The sequence below is a fragment of the Phacochoerus africanus genome, chromosome 4, assembly GCF_016906955.1.
Source record: "Phacochoerus africanus isolate WHEZ1 chromosome 4, ROS_Pafr_v1, whole genome shotgun sequence".
Lineage (NCBI taxonomy): Eukaryota > Metazoa > Chordata > Mammalia > Artiodactyla > Suidae > Phacochoerus > Phacochoerus africanus.
The window spans coordinates 60,611,645-60,632,129 of record NC_062547.1 but is presented as its reverse complement, the minus strand read 5'-3'; the positions used below and the strand labels follow the sequence as shown (position 1 = coordinate 60,632,129).

The 20,485-nt window shown below is 52.0% G+C and overlaps 1 protein-coding gene across 1 annotated transcript; it reads right to left on the bottom strand.

The window, feature by feature from the left end:
• Positions 1-349: 349 nt before the first annotated feature.
• Positions 350-20,032, bottom strand: LRRC25 (leucine rich repeat containing 25). Its single transcript, XM_047776549.1, has 4 exons — positions 20,018-20,032; positions 4,951-5,131; positions 3,564-4,366; positions 350-1,303 (listed from the first exon to the last, which is right to left on the bottom strand). Exons 3-4 carry the CDS (start codon positions 4,355-4,357, stop codon positions 1,165-1,167), a joined length of 933 nt encoding a protein of 310 aa, XP_047632505.1. The 5' UTR covers positions 4,358-4,366; positions 4,951-5,131; positions 20,018-20,032; the 3' UTR covers positions 350-1,164.
• Positions 20,033-20,485: the final 453 nt, after the last annotated feature.

Sequence of the window (20,485 nt, the reverse complement as noted above, 5' to 3'; positions counted from 1 at the left end):
CCTCAAGGATACCAGGAACTCCTGCATGTATCTTTTTGAATTATAATTTTGTCCAGATATATGCCCAGGAGCGGGATTGCTGGATCTTATGGTCGTTCTATATTTAGTTTTCTGAGGAATCTCCATACAGTTTTCCATAGTGGTTGCACCAATTTACATTCCCACCAACAGTGCAGGGGGGTTCCCTTTTCTCCACACCCTCTCCAGCATTTGTTATTGGTGGGCTTATTAATGATGGCCCTTCTGACCCGTGTGAGATGGTACCTCATTGTGGTTTTGATGTGCATTTCTCTTAGAGACCAATTCTAATCACACTGTATTACAGATGAGGAAACTGAGGCCCAGAGAGTTAATGGCAGAGCCAAGAACTGGACCTGTGCTTCTCGATGCCCAGGCCAGAGTTCTGCATGTGTACTCAGGTGTTTAATAAGAGTGAGAAAACATGGAAGAGGACGGCATTCTGGGCCAAAAGAGGGACATAGGTAAATGGCGTAAGAAAATGAAAGCTTCCAGAGGGAGGCGGTATTGCTGGGAAGGAGGTCCAGACCAGAAAGGCAGAGGGATGGGAGAGGGCACTGAGAAGGGTAGGCCTGGATCATACAGGTCTCAACCACCAGGCACTTGGGAGCCATGGAGGGTGTGTGAGCAGGGAAGAGGAGGAGTCCCAATCATGAGTTATAAAGATCCTTCTGAGACTGGTGTGGACTGCCCTTGGGGCCAAGTCTGGATACCAGGCACCTGAGTCAGGGGCCTGAGAGGGACAGAGGGGAGAGACTGGGAGTTGGGAGGAATTTGAGAGCCTCAGAGCTCTTATCCTGGGAGCTCAAGAAATTGCCACCATGGGGAACCCACTTGCCAGCAGCCTCGTCTATCCCACAGCATTTTGGAGGGTACCGCTTGCACACCCACAGGAGGGTGAGAACAGAGTTCATACACTGACCCTTCCGTCCCCATGTTGGGGGTCTCTCCTCCTCCCCTTCTAGCAGCCAAGGGGCCTGAGGAGCGGAGCGGGCTAGGGAGAGGGATGCAGAACATCCCTAGAGCTTCAAAGGATGGTTCTTCCCTGGCCCCATTCCTCAGATGGGAAGACTGAGGCCAGGGAAGAGCTAGAGTGCCCCCAAGTCACCTAGAAGGGGGCAGGCTGGAGTCTGAGGTGCTGAAGGCTCAGCGCCCAGGGATCACGTACTCGTCTTCGTACATGGGGGCCTGGGCCAGGGAATGCAGGTTACAGTAGACAGGCTGGGAGTCTTGCGGGAGGCTCTCATAGGTCATGTAGAAGTCACCGTCCTCTGAAGGGTGATCCCTGTGGGGACAGAGAAGGGTGGGAGGGAAGGTAGGACTCAGGGAGCTGGCATGTCAGTTTTTGTGTGTGGGTTTTTTTTGTTGTTGTTGTTTTTTGTTTTTCCTTTTTAGGGCCACACCTGTGGCATATGGAGATTCCCAGGCTAGGGGTCAAATGGGAGCTGTAGCCACTGGCCTACACCACAGCCACAGAAAGGCCAGATCTGAGCCACGTCTGCGACCTACACCACAGCTCATGGCGGTGCCGGCTCCTTAACCCACTGAGCGAGGCCAGGGATTGAGCCTGCCCCCTCTTGGGTGCTAGTCAGATTCGTTAACCTCTGGGCCACGACAGGAACTCCTGGCATGTCAGTTTTGAGAGGCAGAGTTAGTTCAGGGAGACTGAGTCAACTCCTATTATTTATCTATGAGAAAACTGAGGCGCTGGGCAGTGTTCTCCCAGCCTGGCCCAGCTTTCACTGTGGAAAGCAAGTAGGGGGCAGTGATTCAGGGAAGATTCTGTGGATTCAGCATTGTAACACTGGTCCAACAACCCTGAGTCATTGTAGGGTTTTTTCCTTCCTTAAAGTTGAGATGGTTGCTCATTTTTAACATTCAGAAGTAGACTTTGGGAGTTCCTGTTGTGGCTCAGCAGGTTAAGAACCTGACATAGTGTCCATGAGGATGCCAGTTCGATCCCTGGCCTTGCTCAGTGGGTTAAGGATCTGGTGTTGCCATGGGCTGTGGTGTAGGCTGCAGATGCAGCTCTGATCTGGTGTTGCTGTGGCTTTGGCGTAGGCTGGCAGCTGCGGCTCCGAATCGACCCCTAGCCTGGGAACTTCTGTATGCCAGAGGTGCAGCTGTTAAAAAAAAAAAAAAAAAAAGGAAAGAAATGAATCTGGACTTTGGTTTCTTTTGAAAAATTGGAAGCTCTAGCCACACCAGCCACATGAACATAAATAGCTGGAGCCAAACCAATGCCCCTTCAGATGGGAAATGTTTTTGCCAGATCCCCTGAAGCAACTGACTTTGTGGCCTCTACACAAAAATAAATCTCTGAGCCTCAGTCTCTAGATCCATGGAATTGGTCACAGAGGAGGTAGCTTCTTAGGAATATCTTGTTATGGTGGGCAAGACCCCCAGAGAAGAATCCCACCCTGGCTCCTCTTGTAGCAAAGGCCACTTTGGATAAGTGGTGTCTATCAGTCATTTATACTTTAGTATAAATTACTCCAAACACATACATGATTGTATGGGGATGCGAATCAGGGTTTGTTTCTTGCCTCTGCTTCTGACCTTGGACAAGTCATTCCCCTGCCTCTCAGGACCTGTTTCTGCAACTGTAAAATGTCAGGTAGGATTGACACATCCAATTTTAAACAATGTTTTTAGAGGAGACTGGCTGGCCCTAAGGACATGGTAACAGTGAGGCAGAGGCAACCATCAGAAGACAAGCTGCCTTAGGGAGTCTGGTGCCTTCAACTCCCTGCCATAGACCACTTCTGCTTTTGAGCCATATTTGCATCTGTTTTACATATTCTCTCATTTCTCACCAATAGCTTCCCATGGGCCTCCCCGGCTTGTGGATTCTGCTGCCCAAACCCAGCCATGACCCTCTTTCCCTTCCTGCTTGAATCCTCCCAGCCCCCTCCAACCTCAGCCCTGATGTCTTGCCTTCTCAAAACTCATCAAGGGCAGATTCTCTGTTCCCTCCTACTTCCAGGCCTTTGTTCCTATTTATCCCTGCCCCTAGGGGAGTGAAATCCCCTCCACTCCATCCAACCTGGGGAAAGTTGAACCTATCTATCTAAGCCCAGCCAATTCTGGAGGCAGAGCTTTGTGGCAGTAGAGAGAGGCAGGTGGCTTTCTTAGCATCTCCTTTATGTCAAAGAGAGATGGAGCTGCTGTCCCATTTTACGGAGACAGAAACGGAGGTTCAGAGACAACCCTGGGTCATGGGAGATTGGAGCCCAGGCTGCTAACGGCTACCACAGAGCCCATACTCTGCCTTGAACACTTGCCGTCCTTGGCAGTCAGAAAAGTGGGTTTGCAGGTCATGAAGGGGGAGGCTTCTTACATATAGAGGAACTCACTTAATTCTTATCCCAACTCCATGAGGTGGAGGGCTGTTATTATCCTCATTTTGCAGATAAAGAAACCGAGGCCCAGAAAGGTCAAACTACTTGCCCAAGATCACATAGCCTGTAAGAGGCAGAGCTGGGAATTGAACCCTGGCCATCTGGCTCCAGAGTCTTGCAGGCAGATGTGGGTGGATCACTCACCTGTGTTCAGCCCACTGGTGCCTGGCAGCTGGCTGGCCCACGATCATGTTCTCATAGTCCGACGTGGAAGATCTGGTCAGGGTAGCTGCTGGGGGCTTAAGGTTGAGGGCCCGACTACTGTACCTCGGCTGCCGACCTGAGCCAGACCTGGAACCATCCTGAGCAGCCCACGTTTTGCTCAGGCCCCGGCCACTGTCCATCCGACGTCTACAGAATCTCCAAGCCAACACTGGGCCAGCAATGGCAAGCAAGAGAAACAGGCTTCCACCAGCTGCCAGTGCTCCTACAGCTCCTGCAGAGAGGCCAGGGGGACAGCCTTCCTCCAAGGCAGAGAAGTTGTGCCAGGCACCAGTGGTCTTATCTAGGCACTGCAGAGGCGGCTGGCCAGAACAGTTGTCCTGCCGAATCTTGTGCCAGGAAAATAGGACACAGTTGCAATCAGCCTTCAGGGTGAGCTGACAACGTCTGGCCAGTGCCCCGTCCACATGTTCCAGTGGGTTGTTTGTCACGTCCAGGAACTTCAGCTCTCCCAGGTGGCTGAAGAAGACTGATGGGAGCTTGCGAAGGCGGTTTCCAGACAGGTCAAGGACGGTCACACTTCTGGCCTGCAGAGACTGGTTCTGAGGCAGCCAGCTCAGGTTTTGGCCACTGAAGTTCAGGCATGTGTCCGTGAACTCTCTGGTCCAGTCCACGTTCCCGGAGTACACGCACGACGTTCCGTGGGTGCCTGGATTGTGCAGCAGCAGCAGCAGCGGTGGTGGCAACAACAGCACCCACATCAGGGTGCCCCCCATTTAAGCAACCTAGGCAGAGAGACCAGAATCCAAAGCCTAACCTCAGCCTGTGGTCGCCCTCCCCCTCGCCACCTGTTATGTATATATATATATATATATATATATATATATATATGCAGCTCAGGCCACTTCTGAAGTGTTAAAACATAGCCCTTCGCTGGACACCCCTTTGGTTGGTTCTGGCCCCCAGCCTCAGTCTCCCCTTCCGGGGAACGGGTGCATAACCTGGATGCCTCAAGGGCTCAGAAGGCAAGGAGGAGACCTGGCCCAGTCAGCCCCTTCCCCTTCTCTGAGATAAGCCACTTTGGGCTAAGTTGCCCAATTTCCTCCCCACCCCCCAACACTCTGGGAGCCCTTGTTGGCCAGACAGGACTATATGCAAAAAGAGTGGTTGCTGGCGCAGGTGCAGCCCTGCAAAGCAGGGAAAAAAAAAAAAAAAAAGATTGGTTGCCCTGGAAACGGCCCCGCCCCTCTGCCTTTCTTCCTGAAGGACAGGCGGCTGTGGGAGGGAGTCTTGATCGGGGGCTGAAAGGGTCCCCCGGCTTTGGCTTGACGCTCCTGAGCAGTTCCAAGTTCTAGTGCCTCTGTCCTACCTTTCTGGTTCCACTGGCACGGCTTTGCCTCGACCGGGCTGGAAGTCTCTGGCGCGGAGGGGCTGCGTCGTGGCTCACCTGGACACAGGGGCCAGAGCGTCGGACCCTTCGGGGATCTGGATCCGCTAGGGTCTCTGGCGTTCCTCAAGCTCTGCAACCAGCAACTCAGGGGGAAGAGGAACTGGTGCCCGGGTGGAGTGCAGAGAAGAAAAATGAAGAAGACACCGAGCCCCATAGGCCTCCTCCCCGTTCCCCCTCCCCAGGCCTCTAGGACCAGAATTCTCACGAGAGGGGGAGGGGCAGCCTACTTCCCTCTTGCTGGCACTCAGTGACTACATGGCCCCCATTAACGCCCCAACTAACTGCTACCCCATCAACTCACTTCACAATGAGTTGCATTCATATATTCATTCAACAAACATCACCCAGGAGTTCCTGTCGTGGCTCAGCAGTAACAAATTTACTAGCATCCATGAGGACCCATGTTCTGTCCCTGGCCTTGCTCAGTGGGTTAAGGATCCAGGCGTTGCCGTAAGCTGTGGTGTAGGGCGCAGAAGCGGCTCAGATGCTCTATTCCTGCCATAAAAAAAAAAAAAAAAAAAGACAACCAAAAACCCCACAAACATCATCCATGCTGAGTCCCTAAGAGGCTTCAGCCCTGGCCATTTGTTCCAGGAATATCCAGTCTTGGGAGAAGACAGAACTGGACACAGACACCCCCAGGCTGGTGGAATCAGGTCAGGGCCAGAAGGAGGGACAGGGTGCTGGAAGACTTCCTAGAGGAGGCATCAGAATTGGGAGTTAGAATTCAGGAGTTCCCGTCGTGGCTCAGTGGTTAACGAATCTGACTAGGAACCATGAGGTTGCAGGTTCGATCCCTGGCCTTGCCCAGTGGGTTGGGGATCTGGCGTTGCCATGAGCTGTGGTGTAGGTCGCAGATGTGGCTCGGATCCTGCATTGCTGTGGCTATGGTATAGGCCAGCAGCTGCAGCTCCAATTAGACCCCTAGCCTGGGAACCTCCGTATGCCTGGGTGCGGCCCTAGAAAAAGCAAAAAAAGACAAAAAAAAAAGAAGAAGAAGAACTGGGGCTTCAGCACATGAATGGGAGTTTGCCAAGGATTCCTAAAACCTGCCTTTGACTCCCCAAGCTCCTAGCATCCCCCACAAGTCAGAGCTCTCCTAACATATATTCATGCTTCCAGGCTGCAGGGAGATATGAGGAGGGTACCCTGTGTGAGGGAATATTGAGTCTGGAGCTTGGAATATAAATAGCAGTGGCAGGCAGAAACGAATGCATTGAAGATTCCAGAGAGAAGAGAAAGCATGGCTGGCTGTGACAGTATAGTTAGGAGTGGAGCGGCTAAATGGAGGAACTGGTAACATGAGCAGGGGAGCAGGCAGCACAAGCCACCAAAGCCATGCTCAGGAATGGGGCTGTATTCCCAGGGCCAGAGCAGCTTGTGAGCACTGAGTCAAAAGATTCTACTGGAGTGAGCCTGGGGTCTGGAGGTGCAGAACCTTGCAAGGAGGCCAGAGAGGGGGCCTGAGTAGGACCTAAGGGATAGTGGCAAAAGAGAGAGTGAGGAGGTAATGGATTGGGGTGGGCTGAGAGAGGGTCTCCACCTCACCGGGTCCTGGCTTCAGGCAGAGCAGCTTCAAATCCTTTCTAGCCCCTGGCTTGTTGAACTTAACTGCTCTGTACCTCAGTTTCCACATCTGCAAAATGGGGCAAAGGGTATAAGCCTTCTCTTGGACTCTGAGAGGCTGGAGTCTACTCTCCTACGCTTTCCCCTCTCTTCAGTCTCTGCCCCTTTCCATCTCAAAGCTCAGAGGAATGGTCAAAGGTTTTTGAACCGAGACTTTGGGAAAGGGCTGCAAATTGTCCTTCAACAACCCAAAGAAACTTATCTCACCCCCAGTAAGAAAATGGCAAACCACAAAAACTCTGAGATACTGTTTGATTCCACCTATCAGATTGGCAAAAATTCAAAAGTGTGATGACACCCTGTGCTGGCCATGCTGTGGGGAAACAGGCAACCCCACACATTGCTGGAGGAGCATCTGTGTGCAGCCTGATAGAAGGCATCCTGTGATGGGAATTATTGATGCACGTGCCTGTTGACTGATCTAGCATCCCACTCCTGGGACTCTCTCGAATATTGGCATGTTTACAAATGACAGGGGCAGGGACTGATGAATGGAAAAACTAAATATGGTCCATCCATACAGTGAATATTAGCCATAAAAAGGATTGAGGCTCTGAAACATGCTACATTGTGGATGAACCTCAAAAACATTAAGCTGAGTGAGGGAGTTCCCCTCGTGGCTCAGCAGTTAACGATCCCCACTAGGATCCATGAGGATGCAGGTTCGATCCCTGGCCTCGCTCAGTGGGTTAAGGATCTGGTGTTGCCATGAGCTGTGGCATAAGTCATAGACATGGCTCGGATCCCATGTTGCTGTGGCTGTGGCCAACAGCTGTAGCTCCAATTCAGCCCCTAGCCTCGGAACTTCCATATGTGGCAGGTGAGTCCCTAAAAAGCAAAAAAAAAAAAAAAAAAAAAAAAAAAAACCAAAAACACGAAAGACCACATCACCATTCCCATTAAGGCTCAGTAGGTTAAAGAGACTTTGTCTCTGAGGATGCATGTTCAATTCCGGGTGAAGGATCTGGCTTGCCGAAAGCTGCAGCATAGGTCGCAGATAGGGCTTGGATCTGGTGTTACTGTGACTGTGGCTGTGGCCTCCACTGCAGCTCTGATTCAACCCCTAGCCTGGGAACTTCCGCATATCACAGATATGGCCATAAAAAGAGAAAAACAAAAACGAAACAACAGAAGACCACATAGTGGGTAATTCTATTGATATGAAATGATCAGAACAGGTAAATACCCAGAGACAGATAATAAATTCATGGTTGCCAGGGGCTGAGGAGATGGAGAGGGGGAGGGACTGCTGATGGGGACAGGATCTCCTTTTGGGTGAGGAAAATGTTCTGGAACTACACAGAGGTGATGGTTGTGCAACACTGAAAATCACATTGCGGTGCAGTGGAAACGAATCCTACTAGCATCCATTAGGAGGCAGGTTCGATCCCTGGCCTCCATCAGTGAAGTGAGTCGGGGATCCAGTGTTGCTCAGTGAGCTGTGGTGTAGGTCACAGACTCAGCTCAGATCTCAGTGTTGCTGTGGCTGTGGCGTAGGCCGGCAGCTGTAGCTCAAATTCGACCCTTAGCCTGGGACTTTCCATATGCTGCAAGTTCAGCCTTTAAAAAAAAAAAAAAAAAAATCACTGAATTGTGCACTTTAAAATGGCTAAAACTGTAGGAGTTCCTGTTGTGGCTCACTGGTAATGAACCTGACTAGTATCCATGAGGGTGTGGGTTTGATCCCTGGCCTTGCTCAGTGGGTTGGGGATCCAGCATTGCAGTGAGCTGTGGTGTAGATTGCAGATGCCGCTCAGATCTGGCATTGCTGTGGCTGTGGCGTAGGCTGGAAGCTACAGGTCCGATTCAGCCCCTACTGGGAACTTCCATATGCCACAGATGCAGCCCTAAAAAGAAAAAAACAAAAAAACCAAACCAAACCAAACCCTAAAATAGCTAAAATGGTAATTTTTTTTTTTTGGTCTTTTGTGTTTTGTCTTTTTAGGGCTGCACCCATGGCCTATCAGGAAAATACATAACAGTTGCTTTCAGGGAAAATGAAGTTGGGAGAGGGAGTTCCTGTTGTGGCTCAGCTGGTTGTGAACATGACTAGTAACCATGAGGACTCAGGTTCAATCCCTGGCCCTGCTTAGTCGGTTAAGGATCTGGCATTGCTGTGGCTGTAGTGTAGGCTGGCAGCTGCAGCTCTGATTCTACCCCTATCCTGGGAATTTCTATATGCCACAGATGCGGTCATAAAAGACAAAAAATAAATAAATAAGTAAAGTTGGGAAGGAGGGAGGGTGGCAACTTTTTAATGGAATGATCAGGGGAGCCCTTATTGCAAAAGATAAGGGGGCTGGAGTTCCCACTGTGGCTCAGCGGAAATGAATCTGACTAGTATTTATGAGGATGTAGGTTCGATCCCTGGCCTCACTCAGTGGGTTGGGGATCCAGTGTTGCCCTGAGCTGTGATGTAGGTCGCAGATGCAGCTCAGATCCCACGTTGCTGTGGCTGTGGCCTAGGCCTGTGGCTGCAGCTCCGATTCGACCCACAGCCTGGGAACTTCCGTATGCCACAGGTGCGGCCCTAAAAAGCAAAAAATAAAATAATAGAGATAACAAAGACAATGATGATGATGATAATGATAATAATAAAATAATAATAATATAAGAATATTAATAAAGGGAAGGCCAGCCAGGGGGTGGAACAACCTGCGTAAAGGCCCTGGGGCAGAAGAGAGCCTGGGTGAGAGCAGATGTCTCCAAATGAATACGTTAACTGGAAAAAGAAAAAGAAAAGAAAAAAAAGCTTCTTGTAGAAACTCATAAATGAAACAGGAAAGATAAACACTCCAGGGTTACCTCTTAGTGGGGGATGGATGGGAAGAATCTTCCCATGTATGTTTTTTAGATTTTTTTCATTCCGAAAGCTATTGTGTCATATGAATAGAAATCAGAGTTGACACATTGGATGGAAACTCTGAAGTCAGCCAATGAGCACAAGTAAGAACCTGGCTTTTAGAATGAGAGGACAGAGGGGCGCCAGCTGGCTGTGGGGCCTGGGTGTGGGTGGATTTGAGTGCTGAGGCCTCTTAAAATAGGAGGAAATGAGGAAATGAAGTGAAGGAAATGAGGAAATAGAGCACTGGGCTCTTAGGCTGGGGGTGGGGTGGGGAGGAGATGGGCAAGTTTGTGGCCTGAGAGAGTGGAGGAGTGGGTTCTAGAGGAGGGTCTGGTTGGCGAGGGGGTGGGGAGGGTGCGAGTCTCGGCCTGGGCCTTCTTGCTGCAGCCCATGCAGGCCACGGCCAGACCACGACGGGAAGAGGGGCAGCTCCGGGCTCCCCTGACCCCCACCCTGACTGAGAGGAACAGGAAGCTCTGGACGGCACATCTTGGCTCTCCCCCTCGTGCCCATCTGAGTCCCAGGGAGGGCCAACCTCTCAGCACAGAGACCTCTGGAGAGCCTCAGAGACTCCTAGAGACCTTCGGAAACTCCTAGAGATACTGAAATCGAGCAGGGCCCTGTGGGGCTCCTAGGCCCAAGCCTTTCTCTGTCCCCCATTTTTTTCTTTCTTTCTTTCTTTTTTTTTTTAATGGCTGCACATGCAGCACGTGGAAGTTCCCAGGCCAGGGGTCAAATCGGAGCTACAGCAGCTAAACTATGCCACAGCCACAGCCATTTTCATTCCTAAAGCTATTGTGTCATGTGAATAGAAATCAGAGTTGACACATTCGATGGAAACTCTGAAGTCAGCCAATGAGCCACACCAGATCTAAGCCACATCTGTGTATGTCTCAGCCTGCAGTCATGCTGGACCCTTAACCCACTGAAGCAAGGCCTGGGGTCGCATCCTCATGGATACTAGCCAGGTTCTTCACCTGCTGAGCCACAACGGGAACTTCTCTTGTGACAGCCTGAGCCACAAGTAGAAACCATTGACAGGGCCCGGAGATCCTGAGGCATTTGAGGGGCTCTGGAGCTAGCAGGTCAGAAGCAGAGGCAGGTGTGATGCCCAAGGGCTGGGCTAAGGTAGCCAAGCGCACCTAGGGACAAACCTAGAGTGTGAGCAGATGTGGGCAACTGCAGACCTGCAGGCTATTAATTCAGTGACTGAAGTCTGCTGAGCCATTTCATTGCTGTGTGAGCTAGAGCCTTCAACTGTACAAGGGGCCTCAGCTTCCTCTGTAAAATGAGGACAGTAAAAACCACTGTGCAAGGTGGCTGTGAAAGGGTGGGAGACAGACATAAATATGAGCATGTGCCTAGTTCTAGGGACATGTGTGAACAATGGGCCAGCTGAGTCCCAAGGCTGGAGGGGAGGAGTGGCTGATCCATGACACACAAAAATCAAAATCAGAAGGTAAAGCTTAATTTTTTTTTTTTTTTTGGTCTTTTTAGGGCCACACCCATGGCATATGGAAGTTCCCAGTCTAGGGGTCAAATTGGAGCTAAAGCTGCTGGCCTGCGTCACAGCCATAGCAACACAAGATCCGAGCAGCATATGCGACCTACACCACAGCTGACAGCACCTTGGATCTTTAACCCACTGAGCAGGGCCAGGGATCGAACCCGTGTCCTCATGGATACTAGTCAGGGTTGTTAACCGCTGAGCCATGATAGGAACTCCTAGAAGGCTAAGCTTTATTTTTAATGAAATGGAAAGACCTTATTTGAGGTCACTTGGCTTCTTTGGTTATAGTAAATTTTATATATTTATTATTATTTGGCTTTGCCATCAGCATACGGAAGCTCTCAGGCCAGGGATGGAAACTGAACCACAATAGTGACAACTCCTTAACCTGCTGAGCCATCAGGGTACTCTTTATTTATTTTTACACTTTAAAAATTAATGCGTAATTGATTTACTATGTTATGCCAATTTCCGCTGTACAGCAAAGTAACCCAGTCATACATATATACATATACGTTCTTCTTTTTTCTTTTCTCTTTAGGGCCGCACCTGCGGCACATGGAGGTTCCCAGGCCGAGAGTCGAATCAGAGCTACACCTGCAAGCCTACACTGCAGCTCACGGCAACGCCAGATCCTTGACCCACTGAGAGAGGCCAGGGATTGAACCTGCAGCCTCATAGATCCTGGTTGGGTTCATTAACCGCTGAGCCACGAAGGGAATTCCTACATTTCTTTTCTCATATTGTCGTCTATTATGGTCTATCTCAAAAGATTGGATATAGTTCCCTGTGCTATACAGCAGGACCTCATTGCTTATCCATTCTAAATGTGATAGTTTGCATCTATTAATCCCAAACTCCCAGTCCATTCCATCCCCTCACCCTTGGCAACCACAAGGCTGTTTTCTACATCTGTGAGTCTTTCTGTTTTGTAAATAGGTTCATTTGTGCCATATTTTAGATTCTACATATAAGTAATATCATATGGTATCTGTCTTTCTCTTTCTGACTTACTTCATTTAGTATGAGAATCTCTAGTTGTATCCATGTTGCCACAAATGGCATTATTGTGTTCTTTTTATGGCTGAGTAGTATTCCTGTGTATATATGTATCACATCTTCTTAATCCAATTCATCCGTCGATGGACATTTAGTGTGTTTCCATGTCTTGGTTTTCGTGAATAGTGCTGCTGTGAATATACCAGTGCATGCATTTTTTTTTTTGGCCAAAGGGCCGCACCCACTGCAGGGTTGAATCAGAGCTGCAGCTACACCACATCCACAGCAATGCCAGATCTGAGCGGCATCTGAAAACTACACCACAGCTCACTACAAGGCCGGATCCTTAACCCACTGAGCAAGGCCAGGGATTGAACCAGAGTCTTCATGGATACCAGTTGGGTTCCTTACTGCTGAGCCACAACAGGAACTCCCACATGCATCTTTTCGGTTTGCTGTTTTGTTTTGTTTTTTTAGGGCCACACATGCAGCATTTGGAAGTTACCAAGCTAGAGGTGGAATCAGAGCTGTGGCTGCTGATCCAAGATACATTCTTGACCTACACCACGCTTGTGGCAACACCGGATTCTTAACCCACTGAGCCAGGCCAGGGATGGAACCAGCATCCTCATGGATACTAGTCAGGTTCATTTCCACTGAGCCACAAAGGGAACTCTGCATGTATCTTTTTGAATTATCATTTTGTCCCACATATTCCCAGGAGTGGGACTGCTGGATCATCCTGTCGTTCTATATTTAATTTTCTAAGGAACCTCCATACTCTTTTCCATAGTGGTTGTATTTATTTATTTTCGTCTTTTTTTTTTTTTTTTTAAGAGCCGCACCCGGGACATATGGAGGTTCCCAGGCTAGGAGTCTAATTGGAGCTGTTGCTGCTAGCCTGCACCACAGCCACAGCCACGCGGGTTCTGAGCCGAGTCTGCAACCTACACCACAGCTCATGCTGGATCCTTAACCCACTGAATGAGGCCAGGGATCGAACCTGCAACCTCATGGTTCCTAGTCGGATTCATTTCCTCTGTGCCATGACGGAAACTCCGTACTTATTTATTTTTATTATTGGTTATGATAAAATTTTAGAAGCCACTGAACGCCTCTGGGAAGCAGGGTGTGGGCAAACATAATGTCGCACTGCACCAGGGCAGCTGCAGTCAGCAATCACACTCCACCTGCAAGCCGGATATTTCTTTGCTGAAGCTGCTCTGGTCACGGGAGGCCATGTTGCTGACCCACATGGCTCTCCTGGGAGCAGCCCTGACCACAGGCAGAAGGAGAGTTGATTAGAAATGTCTCAGCTCCCTCCTCCCTTGGGTAAGACACTCTGAAGCACCTGCTTGGTGCTGCCTCCCTGAGGGCCCCTGGGAATCCAGCCCCTTGGTGCCTGCTCCTTGGCGCCCCCTGCAGGCCTCCTCTCTCCTCACCTGGAAGATAGCTTCCTCCGAAATAATTACGCTATTGAATACCTCAGCTTCTAGGGGACCCCAAATTAAGATAGGTGGAGGAATATAAAGGAATGCTATAAGAAGTTAAACTTTTTTTGTCTTTTTAGGGCCATACCCCCAGGCACATGGAAGTTCCCAGGATAGGGGTCAAATCGGAGCTATAGCAGCTGCCAGCCTATACCACAGCCACAGCAACTTGGGATCCTTAACCCACTGAGCAAGGCCAGGGATCTAACCAAGTCCTCATGGATCCTAGTCGGGTTTGTTACCACTGAGCCACCACAGGAACTCTAGAAGTTAGATTTTTAAAGCATTTTAAGTCATTATAAATAGCAGCAGCCAGGCACTGGCTCTTTAAGTAGCATTAAGCTTTGTCATTTTCAGGATAGCTCCTTGAGGTAGGAACTGTTATTATTTGGGGGGGGGGGGGTGTTAGGGCTGCACCTGCAGCATATGGAGGTTCCCAGGCTAGGAGTTGAATCGGAGCTGTAGCCGCTGGCCTACACCACAGCCACAGCCACAGCAACGCCAGATCCGAGCTGCATCTGAGACCTACACCACAGTTCAGGCAACACCGGATCCTTAACCCACTGAGCGAGACATGGAATTGAACCAGCAACCTCATGGTTCCTAGTCGGAATTGTTTCCAATGCACCACGACGGGAACTCCTGGTAGGAACTGTTTTTAACCCCCATTTTACAGATGGTGAAACTGAGCCACACTATGGGGTTTTGTTTGTTTGCTTGCTTGCTTTTTAGGGCCACACTTGTGGCATATGGAAATTCCCAGGCTAGAGGTGGAAACAGAGCTACAGCTGCCAGCCTACGCCACAGCCACAGCAACTCAGGATCACAGCCATGTCTGTGACCTATATCTCAACTCAACAGCTCACAGCAATGCTGGATCCCCAACCTACTGAGCGAGGCCAGGGATTGAACCCACATCATCATGGATACTAGTCAGATTCCACTAAGCCACAAAAGAAACTCCCAGGCCAAGCTGTGTTTTGAGTAGCTTGCCCAAGGCTCTACAGCAACCAAGGGTCAGTCCCAAATACCTGTGGCGGATCATTATGCTACATGTGCTCAGACAAGATACACTGGTCTGCATATTCTTGGAAGGCATACGACCACACACTACCCCTCCTGGATGCATGGATTTGACTTCATGGAAGTGACTGCCTGGGGGTGCGGGCTAAAAAGTTTATTTAGCTTTATTTGCTGAGTTTTACTTCATTTATTTTTTAATTTCGGTAAGATTTTGTTCGTTCGTTCCAAAAATCTTACAGAGCGCCAACTGGATGCAGCAAAGCTCCTTCCCTTAGAGAGCTGATGTGTCAAGGGGGGAAATGCGATGAACCACAAATTAGCAAATTCAAATGAGGTTAGGAAATAATAGTGCTGGAGAGGAAAAGTTAAACAGAATTGGGGGGATTTGCAGAGCAAGACAGGGTGGTTGGCAGTTTTCAAGAGGGTTAGTCAAAAAGGCCTCTGAGAAAAAAATAGGCAAAAAAGGAAAAAAAGCCATGCAGGCAAGAGCTCAGAATGGGACCACGTTTGAGGGGGAGAATGGGTAATTTTTCCTGTATTTTTCTTCTTTTTTTTGCCATGAGATAATTCAGTATATAACTATGTAAATAACATGGAGGCTATTTGGGGATATGGTCAAGGTCAAGAGAGGAGGAACATACTTCAAGCCTGAAAATTGGGGTCTCAATTGGGGGCGCTAAAGCGGGTCCTACAAGGACCCTCAGGAGTGGGAATTGCGAATCTCTGCTGCCCTCGTGTGGCCTTTCTCTGTATTGCAGGTCCTGGTGGTCTTGGCAGAGGCAGAAAATTGGTCCCTCCCACTTTTGACCCCCAGACTCCACCTCGGGGCCACACCAGAAAGGCGTGCATAGATCTTGACGGTGTGTGTCGCTCTCAGGCTGAGAGCCCTGAGGGCACTGGATGCCTCAGACCCCAACACAGAGGGGACATTGGTAATTTTTAACTAATTCTGTCAGCAACAGGTATTTATTAAGCATCTATTGTGTGCCAAGTCTTGTTCTAAAGCCCTAGGGACACAGCACTGAACAAAATATTGGAATTCCCTACCCTTCAAGAACTCATGGGTTACTGGGTACATGGGCAGTTAACATGCAAAAACAAGATTTTTGGGAAAATCCAAGAGAGCAATGTGACCCAGATGGCTGGAGGGCCTCTGTGAGGCCTCAAGGACAAGGAGAGGCCAGCTAGGGGGAAGGGGTGGGGAAGGGTGTCAGGCTGGGAGCCGGCAGAAGCTTTGAGGTGGAATGAGCTGGGTTCGTGCGACAGGATCATGGACAAAAGTGCTCAGTTCCTGGTGCTTAGTAAGCATCAACTCGCCAGTGTTGTTATTTGGCAGGGGAACCCCCACAAGGGAAGAAAAAAAACCCTCCCCCTGTATCCCCCCTGGGATCTTAGGGCCTTAGGTTGCTTATGGAAACCCTTTCCTCCAACACAAGAAGAGAAGCCCAGCTTGAGGGAGAGAGGAGGTGAGGGAAAGGCATTGCCAGAGCACCCCAGCATGGGACCTGTACCTCCACTTTCTACTCTGTGTCCTGGAGCAAGTTGTTTCCCTGCTCAGAGCCTCAGTTGTTTTGTTTCATTTTGTTTTTTGCTTTGGCCGCACCCTTGGCATGTGTAAGTCCCAGGGCCAGGGATGGAGCCCATGCTGCTCTGTAACCCCAGCCACAGCAGTGACAACACAGGATCCTTAATGCACTGAGCCACCAGAGAACTCCATCAGAGCCCCAGTTTTATTTGCAGACCTTTCTCTGTGGCTGTTATAGTCTTCCCCCTCCCCATTCTTCCTTCCCAGGCTCTTGAGGTTTCCACACAATGCTTCCAATTTCCCAGAGTGAGTATCCCAGGCCCAGACTGGGGGCTGGGGGCACTCTAGTGGGTGGGATGCCCCCACCAGTGGGCATATCTCTGTCAGGGCTTCTCTGAGCCTCGTTTCCCAACTCTGTAACATGGAGAGGAAAAAAATGCTGCCTCTCTCATGAGGTTGCTGGGAGGGTTTTAAGGGATGATCAGTGCTGGGTGCACCAATTCCTACTGATTAGTTTGATTCTGGAGTTCAAGGGCAGGGCGGAGGAGAAGGGATCTTCATTTGTGGGCTGTGGACCCACAGATGGTTTTGGAAGTAGGGCAGTGTACTGGCTCAGGTTGAGCTTTGTGGAGTATGAACAGGATGGGGTGGGGCGTTGGGGAGGGAGCTGCGGGATCGACTGAGGCTCCTCCGCCCGGTCCTCCAGGGTCCTTTCTCCCACCTGGAGTTCCTCACGACTCTGAGAGCCGGGGGCTGAGGTTCAGTAGGCTCCCGCTCAAGGCCACACGGCCAGGGTTCAAATGTAGGTCCAGATCCTCCATCTGAGAAGTTCCGCCTTCAGGTGATCGGTCTTGGGGTATAATCCCCATTTCGCAAACCCAACACTACAAAGGGTTGCCGGCTCTCTAAGGAGTCCAGCGGGTCTCAAAGACCCTTGGCCTGGTGCCCATGCCCCTCCTCTCCCAGGGCGCTGGCTCCCCCCCCCCCCACCAGGTCTAGGCTGGAACCTCCACCCGCACCCCAGCCTGCCCCGGTGCTCACCAGCTGCTGTGGTTTCTTCCCTCCCGGCGTTGTTTGGGTTTTAATTTTGTGTTGCAGTTAGAAAATTACCCCTAATTACAGCTTCTGAGAGGAAACGTCTGATGGCTCAGACCCTGCTCCCAGCTGTGGCCGCCTCCCACGCACGGCTGGGGAAGGGCTGCTGGGGTCTGCAGTCGGAATCCTGGCTGCTTCCCAAATCCCCCCTCCCCCATTAACGGGCAGCTCCCACCTCCTGTGGAGAGAAAGAACCTTCATCAGGAAAACCCAAACCAGCCTTCCCAAAGACTTCCCAACATACTCATGGACCCCACCCCCACCCCCGCTGTTTCTGCGGGGAAGGCAGATCCATGGGGAGGCGGAGGCTGCTGACAGAGAACCTGAGGCATTATTTTATCAAAATAGTGATAAGTCCAACCAAGGCTAGTACAGAACCAGTAATCTGGAGGAGGTGGCCAGGGAAGGCGAAGAGGGAGGGAGAGGTGAAAGATGGAGAAGGAGAAGTGGGGGAGGAGGGAAAGGAGGAGGAAGAGAAGGAGGGTGGGGGAGAAGGAACGCTGCGGCCAAAGGCCGAAGGAGGAACCAGAATAGTCCAGGCCTGGAGCCGGAGAAAGAGCGCTCCAGGCAGCAGGAACAGCCAGTGCAAAGGCCGGGAGGTGGGCCTATGAAGAGTGCCTCTGAATAATGGAAGTGCTGGAAGGAGTAAATGAGGGGAGGGTTGGCTCCTCCTCCAGGCGGTCCCCCTGCGCTACTAGCAGAGCCGGCTTCGGGTTCCTCCAGGCACCGACTCCGGCCGCTTAGGGCTGGGGTTTGCGAGCATGGGTGGTTCTTACAGGCAGAGACCCAGCTCAGGGCTGCAGTCCCCGCGTGGCCACAGGGGGGCGACCGGGAGCCAGCAAAAAGGTTGCAGGTCTGGGGTCCAACTTTCACCCTTAGCGCTCCTCGCTTACCGTTCCCCGCTCACTTTGGCTCCTAAATCAATTCCTGGGCCAGGACCCCTGCCTACCTGGGCCAACCTCCCTGCCTCCTCCATGCCATCCCGATCCACCCGGCAGCCCCCATGAAGCTTCTTAAAATCTTGATGCAGATCCCGCCCCTCGCGGCTAACACACCTTCCGATGGCTCCCTTTTCCTTATAGAACAAATCCCGACCGGTCTCCGCCAGGAGTGCTCCGGCCCCTCGGTTCCTCTATCCCCTGCTGCAGCCACACTGCCCTCCTCGCTCTGCCTCAACATTTTAATCTTGTGCCCACCTCAGGGCCTTTGCACTTGCCGCGACAGCAATCTGAGCACTCTCCTTGCAGATCTTTCGGATCCACCCCTCCCCTTATTAAAATTTTTTTCCTTTTCCCCCTCACGTCCCTCCTTCGCAAGGGGGATCGGGGGCGGTGTTTCTATGGGTTCTGTTCTTGCTAGGCGTGAGCCCTGCCTGGGTTGATGTGCCCGCGACTCAGCTTCCCGGTCGCTGCATGGGGCCCAGAGGTCGCTCTTCTCGGACTTTTCCGCCCTCGCTGAGGCTGTTTTGGAGATCCGCCCCGGTTGCCATGAGAACGGCGCTCTCCGCTCCCGCCAGCCGTGCCTCCCCCTCTGCAACTCGCCGGGCCGCGGGTGCCTCCGCCTCCCAGCCTCCTTTCCTCCCTCCGCCCCAGCGGTTGCCCGGTCCTCTTCACCGGGGTCCCCTCCCTCTGCCCAGCACGTGGCACTCCCTGAAATTAGCCTACTGACTCGCCAGCTTTTGACGTTCGGCCCTCCCTTTGCTCCACAAGCAATAGCAACATGTCCCGACTGGTCCACAGAGCCCAGCACACAGCAGGCACTCAATAAATGTTTGCGGGGAGGATGAAGGCTCACGCCGACTTAAGGAGCCGCGGCTCAGAGATAGCGGGGGGCCCACCCAGGCCACAGAATCCTAGGGAGCCACAGAACATTAGGAGATAAATGGGGAGCGCCTGGATGAGGGCGTCCGTAGTGCCCGGCAGTCACAGCTGTCACCAATACACTGTGTGACCTGGGTGAGTCACACCCTCTGTGTGCCTGGCTGAAGAGCGGTGATGGGCACTGGTGGGCATTACGATGAGGGTGTCCTTGATGCCCACGTCCCCTGGCGGCCCCGGGGACATTGGGCAGTCGCCAGCTCGACGCCCAACAGAATCAAGTCTGCCGCGCCCCATTAAAATGCAGAGAGGGCCCCTCCTCCGCGCCGGCCTGGGGCCTAGGAGGCCCGCGGGAGAGGAAGCTGGGGGAGGGGACGACCGGCTGGACAGGAAGTGGGAAGGGCTGGCGTCCCCCCCAACCCGGCCGGGGCCCCTCAGGATGGAGGCGGGGCTGACGACCGCCTAGCCCTGCCCTTCCCTTCCTCCTCGCCCGTCTGGAACCCCAGCGGTTCAGGACTTCCCGCCCGCCAGAAGCCTTGGGTCGGAGGGAGGCCATTGGGGGCGGTTCTAAGAGGGAAGCATAATGGGGGTCGTAGGGCAGCGGGAAGGGCGTTCGGATCAAGGCTCGCGCGCGCGCGCGCGCGCGCGCGCACAAACACACAACATGGGAAATCTGAGCGCACAACCACACAACAGAGGTCCCAGGGAGGCAGCAATCCAACCTAGTGCACAAAATGTGACGCGGCGTCACTTGGCCCCCCAAAACAGCCGCGGACACGCAGCCACCGTCGCAGAGCCAGTTGCCCCGCCAGCGACTGGGTACTTGCCAATCCTCCCACACACAGCGATGCACACGTGCACTCACACAGGATCCGCATGTCTACACACACACTGGTTGCACGTAGCACAAAAAGAATACCTATGGCAAACATTCCCAGAAGCATCCAGACCTAGAGTCACAGTTGGACCTTGGACCGCCTCTCCTCACCCAGCCCACGCACGCAGCCCACAGGTCCCCTGGCGCACAGGCCTCCACCCCTCCCAAGCACCCCTTACCCTGCGGGTGTCCTTCCTTGCCTGAGTGTCTGCCTCCACCTTCTCTGAAAATATCCTGGGGGTAGAAGAAGGGTCCCAGGAGAGAGAATGGAATACCCTTTCCCTGCACCCAGGCAAATGGGATGCATGCCATTAACAGCTGGCAACACTGGCAGAGAGGCGGAGCAGGCGGGAGTGACCCAGTCCGTCACCCAGCACCGACTATTGACACGAGGTGTGACAGTAGGGCTGTGCAGAGTGGCTCCCAGCGTGTGGCCTGGGCACCCCAGGAGCTTCTTGTCTGTGTGGTGTCTTTGTGCTGCGTGCATCTCTGTTGTGTGACTGTGCGTTGCGTGTGACTGTGTGACACTGAGTTATCTGCGGCTCAGTGACAGCCCAGGCCCCTGTGTGGAGCCCTCCAGAGGCTGCAACAGGGTGCCCCAGGTGACAGCGAGTAGCTGCGTGGGCTCATTCCACAGCTGTTGGAAG